At 48.3% G+C, this 8,606-nt stretch overlaps 1 protein-coding gene across 1 annotated transcript in view; it reads left to right on the top strand.

The window, feature by feature from the left end:
- Positions 1-248: 248 nt before the first annotated feature.
- LOC107108793 (cystine/glutamate transporter-like) overlaps positions 249-8,606 on the top strand; it is a 29,399-nt gene continuing 21,041 nt past the window's right edge. The window contains exons 1-2 of the mRNA XM_015409314.1: positions 249-462; positions 7,106-7,232. Of these exons, the coding sequence (XP_015264800.1) occupies positions 249-462; positions 7,106-7,232 (341 nt within the window). The remainder of the gene's footprint in view (positions 463-7,105; positions 7,233-8,606) is intronic.

Below are 8,606 nucleotides of genomic sequence, written 5' to 3'. Positions count from 1 at the left end.
TCCTTAGGATTTCGATACCCATTTCCCTCCCACCTGATATTTTTGTTTAAATATTTGTTTACTTCGTGCTCCTGTCCTGCCCAAGGCTTCCTGGCCCAACTGTACTCTGCCTGTTGAGCAGGGGGGGGGGAGAAGGGAGAGGTTGCCTAAGAGTAGGACGGAATCTCCGCACGGGGAACTGGGGCCAGGACTCCAGCCGTGTCTTGTACACAGATCCCCTGTAGCTTATTGGGAACACAGAGGAAGGAATGGGAGGCTGCAGGAAAAAGAGTGATGCGCCAGAGGCGAAGGAAGCTGTTTTTCTCAGGAGGAAGATCACCCTCACCCGGGCCATTTCTCTGGCCATTGGCACCATGGTGGGCAGTGGCATCTTTATTTCTCCCAAAGGCGTGCTGCAAAATTCTGGTAGTGTCTGGGTCTCCTTAATTGTCTGGCTGGCTTGTGGGATCCTTTCTCTCTTCGGTGAGTTGTCCTTTTCGACATTCATTTGTTTGAACTGCAGTTATTCCACGGGGTGGGGATACACGTTCTCCCCCACCTCCAAATCTATGCAGCAATTGCAGAATATTCCTTAGGGTAGAAGAGAGAAGAGAAGAAGAGACTGGATTTATACCTTGCCCTTCACTCGGAGTCTCAGAGCGGCTTACAATCTCCTTTCCCTTCCCCCCTCCACAACGGACACCCTGTGAGGTAGGTGGGGCTGGGAGAGCTCTCTCAAGAACTGCTCTTTCAAGAACTGTCCCCACAACAATTCGGGAGAAATTGGGTCTAAGAGAGTGAATGTCAAATTCAGATCTTATGAAGAATGTACAATATTTGCAGCCTTTGTCATGCTCTCCCTTTGCCACCCGAATAGTTAGAGGACTGGTGCAGGGCACAAAATGCACTGAATAAAAGAAGGCATCTGTGCCTGTTTGTAATCCTCCACATGCACCTGGCTGGATGACCTTGGGCAAGCCATAGTTCTGGCACAGCTGTTCTTGAAAAAGAGCAGTTTCTGTCAGAGCTCTCTCAGCCCCACCTACCTCACAGGGTGCCTGTTGTGGGGAGGGGAAGGGAAAGAAGTTTGTAAGCTACTCTGAGACTCCCTTGGGTAGTGAAGGGCAGGGTATAAATCCAATCTCCTCCTCCTCTTCTTCTTCTTCGTCTTCTTCTTCTGACATAGTCTTGGGGATATGTTTGCACTAAAATTGAAAGGGGTCATAAGGAAGGACAGAGAAGATAACTTTTATTTTAAAACTTGTCTACTGGCGATAGCCTATAAAGACCCCTGAGGGTTGCCAGGTCCCATTAGCGGAGGGTGGAAGGAAACTTTCTGGGAGTGGGGAGGAGGGCTGTAACGTGCCTATGTCACCAGGAAGTGACATAGATGTGTTGGGGACATTGGGCAGCAACACTCTGGTTTGGGGGCAAAACTCTATGGTAGAATTAGCTACAAATCATAGAGTTTTGCCCAATAACCAGATCATTGCTGCCCAATTGTCCCCAACATGCCTACGTCACGTCCGGGTTATGTATGCATGTTGCAGTTATTTCTGGCTTCTTGGAGGTAAGAGGGGGGTAATTTGGGGGAAGAGGAGTGCCTGGCCCCACCCGGACCAGGGGGGGTCTGGTAACCCTATCTGCAGCATGGATAAAAGTCCACCATGAATTGAAGACTCTGGAGTGGATGGATATAAGGAGGTCTGAGGTTTATGAAATGCACCGCTCCATAATCTTTAGGCCCTGAATATCTCTCCCTATACACCTCTGTCTGCAAAATTAGTGCTTGATGGACTTGTGTAGACATTCCTCTTGTGCCCTCTTCTGATCCTTTGTCTCACTCTACTTTTCTGTGCACACCTTGAGACTTGGCAGTTCACTGTCTTTCTTGGACCCGCATTGAATTTCATGGTGTTGCAGCAACAGGGGGAAAACCTCACCTCCTTTGGCTCCCAACCTGTGTCAACCTGAGCTGCCTCAGTCACTGAACTGAAGGAGCATGCAGTATACACTTCTGTTTTAAAAAATAAACCCATGGCCCATTCCTTGTATGAGTTTATTGATATATGGCGGATTTGGAAAGGCACCACGAATGTGATCATTCAGTCAAAAGTGGTGATATGCTGGAGGTATCCAGTTTCTAATCTGGCAAATTTTGGACAGTCCAATCCACAAGGTGAGGGTTAACATGAGGAAGACATGAAGCGGTTTACTGCATGTCCAGGCAATGGGGGTGATAAATAATATTCAGTACATTTGCCATTGCTCACCCTACACCTTTTAATTGCTTGTAAATAAGCCAGAGATACAGTGATGAAATATCGCAGTGGCCACCAGAGGAAGCAAAACATGTACAGAAAAGAAAGCAACAACAATGCAATAGGTACACACAAGCAATGAAATAACACATGCAAAAAAGCCCACACTCTCTGATCTTGCCCCTATGTGAAGTGAGGGAAACAAGATCATATCTTTTTGTCCTGCCCAGCAGGTGCATCTGTGCCGCCTCTGTTACCTTTGGATACCTATGCCTGGTGAAATGTTTAAATAGGATGTATGTATGTAACCTCCAGTGCACATAGGCACAAATTCTGCAAGCAATATCTGCTTGTTGTAAGAACAAGACAGACATGACATGGGCCACAGGTAAAACATATACCTGTGCCAGTACTAAATGCATGTATGCCCTATCATATGTATATGCCCTTCTCATTTGCATCAGTACATTTACATATAGCAAACCCACAATGACTGCCCCAGGCAGGCACATCCCTGGAATGTATGGGTGGAATGCTTACACATGACCCACATCACATCTGTTTCACTCCTCGATGGAATATCTATTGTGCATGTGGGACTTTATATGTGCATGCTCTATTCAAATGTTGCATTCATATGCCAATGTCTGTTAGTTTTAGAGGGAGAACAGATTTCCTAGAGGGTGGAGCAGCCAAATACAATTTTGTTGTCCCATTACTTGCAAAAGCTATACCATGGAACATATAATCCAATCTTGGTTTACGGAAGCCATGGCTTGGATCTCACCTAGAGTTTCCACGGGTACAAGGAGGTGGACAATGGTTCTCTATTTCCCCCTTATCGTTACCCAAAACATCTCTTGAAATGCTATTCCCAGGGGACAGGGAACCCCCAGGAAGAGCTTGTGGGGAGAATCAGAGGACACCTGTGGGAGGGAGGAATCAGCAGTCCCCACCACCACATACCTGCAGAAATTCTAAGCGAGATCCAACCCTATGCCTCTAAAAACATGGTATATTTTAGTTCTCAAACATAGCCATGGATCCTTATTATTCTATACAGCAATTTCAGTTCACACATGTGAACTTATTGTTAAAAGATTTTTGTAATCCCATATTTTCGGTATACAAATCTTCAGGTCAATTTGCAAATCCAATTAAAATAGTAAGAAATAACTGACTAAAAAATAATCACATGCTTCCTTTTTCTATATTTGAATTTTACAAAAGCGTATTTGCCAGAGTTATTTGCTGCCTCTGAAATTCCTCACCTTGATTGCCAAAATGCATATTTTTGAAACTGAAGGTAGCACTGATTGATGTTTCTGGCTTCATACACAACACGATTCAACTTTTCCATAATCAATAACCATAATTAAAATGTTACATTCATTGTCAGGGTTGCCAGCAGGCCTGGGTAAAGTGTCTTGTCCTTCCTTCCTTCCTTCCTTCTTTCTTCCTTCCTTCCTTCCTTCCTTCCTTCCTTCCTTCCTTCCTTCCTTCCTTCCTTCCTTGCCATCAATTGCAGTGGGCTTACGTTGACTCTGTAGGGTTCTCAAGGCAAGAGAAATTCAGAGGTGGTTTGCCACGGGCTGCCTCTGCATAGTAACCCTGGTGTTTCTTGTTGGTCTCCCATACAATTCCTGATCAGGGCTGACCCTTCTTAGCTTCTGAGATCTGACAAGGTTGGGCTAGCCTGGACTATCCCGGTCATGGCCCTGTCCCTTTAACAGAGGCTTAGTGAATAGGAACGGGCAGCCAAATCTTTTCATGGCATGGAGGGTAAATGGTAGATTTACCTGGTAAATAGCATCCCATTAAGCCTGTATTACAAGGACAGGCTGTTTTATCTCCAAGCAGCTGGCAACTCTAATTAACCAGGGAAGGGGCCATGGCTTAGTGGTAGAGCATCTGCTTGGCATGCAGAAGGTCCCGGAGCCAATACTTGGCACTTCCAGTTAAAGAATCTAACAGCAGGTAATGTGAAAGACCTATACCAGAGATCCTGGAAACAGCTCTGTAGCCAGAAATTTTTGGCTGGTGGGGCAGGAACCAGGGCACTGGGGCAGGGGAGAGGGAGCAGGGGACTTAATTAGATCAGTGTGGGTAGGGGTGCTTTCTCTCTCTCTCTCCTTGCCCAGACCCCACCCCCATGACAGTGGTGAGGCTGGGGAAAGAAAGTGAAGCCACCCTGCCACTTAAAGCTAATAGCTGATCCTTGGGGAGTGAAACTGAAAAGAAGCGGCAGGGCAGCTTCCTTTTCCTTCCCCAGCCTCCCTGCCACTGCGGGGCGAGGTGCACTGGGTGCAGGGGCTCTGCTGTCCTCCCAGGGTGGGGCGGGGCTCATAGTTGGTGGGGTGCTGCCCCCCCAAATGCCCCACCGTGGCTACGGGCTGGCCCGGAAAGCTGCTGCCAGTATGAGTAGACAATACTGACCCCGATGGACTGAAGGCAGCTTCATGTGTTCAACAGCAGCAATTCTAAGCAAAGATCCTTTCACCTTATCTTCCTATAGTTGGGTTCCACTTCAGTGCTCGGCTGACCAATACACTGGTGTCAGCTCCCTCTCCCCCAGTCACCCTGGTTTTATATGGCCAATATTGCCCTGATGTTGCCCCAAATTTGACAGGCAGTTCACTGTGAGTGATACTGCAGAGGAGGGGGGGGCTTTCCATTTAAGCACAAGGTGTACTTTTCCTTTCAGATTCAAGAAAAATACCACAGTGACCATTACACACCAGGAAAGTGTTTTGTTTTGTTTTTAATGGAGGGGTTTTTTTGCAGAAAACAATGAGTTGCACCACAATGGATGTCATGTGGAAACATTTTAAAAACTGCACAAGTCGGGTGGCTGAAATGGGGGGGGATGCTCCATACAGAATCCCCCCCATGTGTCATCAGAAGGGGGACCTTAAGTTGTTTGCTTCTCTTCCTGAGACGCAGGTGCCCAACCACATGTCATCTGTTACTTACCTTCAGTCACACTGTGAGGATTCTTGTGCTAGTGAGTGGCTGATGCTACCAAAGCAATGTTTTGAAAAATCCCCACAGCCAATCGAATCCCCAAAGGCTGATCAGAAGCCTTGCTGGGCAGAAAGCTCTAAGTGGTCCCTCGCATTTTCTAAAACATGTGGCAGGCAGTGTTCCCTCTAAGCTGAGTTAGTGTGAGCTAGCGCACAGTTTTTTAGCCTCTGGCTCACACATTTTTGTCTTCGCTCAGTAAGGATGGCTTAAGAGCAAACCAATTTATGCAGTACCCAAATCACTTGCTCACAACTTTAATGCCAGTAGGTCATAAAGTAGAATTTTTGCTCACAAGACTCCACAGCTTAGAGGGAACATTGGTGGCAGGTGGCAGGAAAGATGTTGGTGGGTGCCTGCCATCATGCTCACGGGCACCACGTTGGGGTTCCCTGGCCTAGAGACTTAAAGCTGGGTATGCAGAGATGTCGATAACATTTTTTAAAGCCCTCCGGTGGCCAAGGGAGGAAACAGCTGGGGCAGGGGCAGTGCCGGGGAAAATGGTTGCCGTGTAGGTCGGAAAAATCCAAATATTCCTTCCCCCATGATAGCCATCCAGGTTTTAATGAGCTCTTTCCCAAAATTTCCCAGCAAAGCAGGTTTGCAAAAGATTGAAGAAAAAGCTGGAGAAATCCTGGCAGGTGTGTGAATGCCCCACAAGGAAGCAGTAGAGGGGATGCTTCCAAATAGCACTGAACTTGGGGGAAAGAACGCATATGGAAATAGATGGTGCAAGTTTGAAAGCCCCTCCCCCCCATGTAGAACAGTTAAGGTTGCCAGCTCTGGACTGGGATATACCTGGAGACTTTGGGGTTGGGGCATGGGGTTGCCAGGGCCCAGGGCCCAGCAGGGGTTCCCCCGCCCCCAAACTGCCACATCCGGGCACAACATCCCCGACGCTCTGGTTTGATGGCAAAACTCTATGGTAAATTTGCCCTAAAACCATAGAGTTTTGCCCTTAAACCAGAGCGTTGCTGTGCGACGTTACTGACACGGTGACATCACTTCCAGGAGACATCATCACATTGGCTATGTCCCAGCATCCCCCCCAAATCCCCCTGCCAGCGTGGCATAGGGACCTGGCAACCCTAGGTTGGAGCCTGGGGAGGGTGGGGTTTGGGGAGGGGAGGGGAGACACCTCAGATTGGTATAATGTCACAGAGTCCACTCCCTCAAAGCAGCTATTTTCTCCAAGTGAACTGGTTTTGGTTGCCAGGAGATCTAGTGTAATAGCGGGAGGTCTCCAGGTGCTACCTGGAGATTGGCAACCCTACGAACAGTCCTACCCTGTTCAGCTGCTCAGCAGACAGGACACTCTTGCTTCTCTCTGCACTAGGTGCATAAATGTTGGGGGAAAGACTGTGATAATTGCAGCAGACTCAAGGCGACCCCCCCCCCCCAGTGGGAAAGACTAGAGGATCGTTTAACCAGCTGCAGATCAGATAACCTGTTTGTACCCCAGTCCTACAGGCTTCCGTTGAGCGATACAGTCTCTGGTTTCAACAGACCTGATCTGCAGGTCGGCATGGCTAGAACTGGGGGCATTAGTCGCACATAGGAGTAATATTAATAGGTATTAGTAAAACATGCCTTACACAGAGTTTGCACCGGGGAAAAGACGCAGGGCCTCCTTCCCCTTAAAACGTTGCAATCCAAATGGCACAACAACAAAACAACAGAGATGGAGGGGAGACAGCAGCAGCACCCTCCCCATGAACATGTGAGCCGTTGCAGTTGCATGACTGTTAAATCGGGCTGCGGGTTGAAAGGCAAGGCATTCAGGGGCTAAACCAAAGGGGCGGCCGGGAAAAGCGCTGACCTTCGCTTTGTGGCTTTGTTTGCAGGCGCCCTGTGCTACGCAGACCTTGGGACCAGCATCACGAAGTCCGGGGGCCATTACATTTACCTCCTGGAAACGCTCGGGCCCTTGCCGGCCTTCCTGAGGCTATGGGCTGAGTTTGTGATAATCCGGTAAGGGCTACTTGGACGTGCAATTGTGGCCTAGAGACGAGGAATGCCAGACGGATGGAGGGGGCTGGGCTGAGGGGCGGCTAAGGGGGCGCGCTGTCTCTTTAAATCTCTCAATGGGGGCATGTTCCAGCTGTGTTTTTCAAAGCGGCCAGCTGGCGAATGTGACACCGCTGCGAATCTCGAACAAACAGCCTGCAGAAAGTTGGAGGAGGAGGGAGAGGGAAAGGGAGAGAAGTATGACAGGAAGAATAACAGGAGGGGGGGAGATCTCTACGGGAGAATAACGGTGATATACACCTGACATCTCTTGCAAACTGCACCGTAAAGGGGGCGGTCGTGACCTCTAGCCGTGCAGAGATCAATTGGAAATGGAAACACGGCCCGCCCCTGCACCCCATAGCTACAAGATAAACAGGAGGACCGTCTGCCATGAAACATCTGGGATCTGCTACCTTGGAAGAGGAAGAGCTCACAGCTTGCTCAAGAGGAATCCCGCAGCAAGGGGAGGGAGGTGCTAAATCTTGCCATCCCCCCCCCTTCAATGCAAACACAACGGGCGCAGGCACCCACATACCCACCTCACAAAAGGTCAGAATGGTCAGCTCAAAGTGGTATGTTTGTTTGTGGGATTGTAGTGTGTGTGTGGGGGGGGAGTCAGGGGATTCAGAGATCAGAAAGTAAAAAGGCAGAGATCTTTGCATCTGGGAGACCTTGGCAGCTTGGCCACACTCTATAAACCTTCTAAGGGAAGAACTTACTGCATTTCACAGCCTCCTCCCTCACAGTAATAAAATGGTATTTCTCCGTAACCATGTCTGCCTGCATATAAACACATACACATGTGTACATGCACATTTTATCCATTAGAAACACATCTTTTGTCCTTTCAAGTGCTAACAGAGCCAAGCTGGGCTGCCTCCACACATCATTGGATATTGTGTTATGGCTGCACTCTAAAGCAATTATTTGCCATTGGACCATCCTGTCCACATGGGAGAATCCAGTTCTGAATGATTGCTATGATAAAATAGTAGTGCAATATCCACCCGTGTATGGATGTATGAAGATACTGTCTGGATGCAACTGTAGCTGGTCTGCCTCCACACATCATTGGATATTGTGTTATGGTTGCACTCTAAAGCAATTATTTGCCATTGGACCATCCTGTCCACATGGGAGAATCCAGTTCTGAATGATTGCTATGATAAAATAGTAGTGCAATATCCACCCGTGTATGGATGTATGAAGATACTGTCTGGATGCAACTGCGGTGTAGTGGCCAGAGATTCGGAAGACATTTTGGAAGACCCATGTTCAACTCCTCATGCTGCTGTGAAGCTTGTGGTTGATTTTGGACCAGTCATTGTCTCTCTC

This window comes from Gekko japonicus, unplaced genomic scaffold (genome assembly GCF_001447785.1).
Source record: "Gekko japonicus isolate JY-2015 unplaced genomic scaffold, Gekko_japonicus_V1.1 scaffold515, whole genome shotgun sequence".
Classification (NCBI taxonomy): Eukaryota; Metazoa; Chordata; class Lepidosauria; order Squamata; family Gekkonidae; genus Gekko; species Gekko japonicus.
This window is presented reverse-complemented; position numbering and strand designations above follow the sequence as displayed.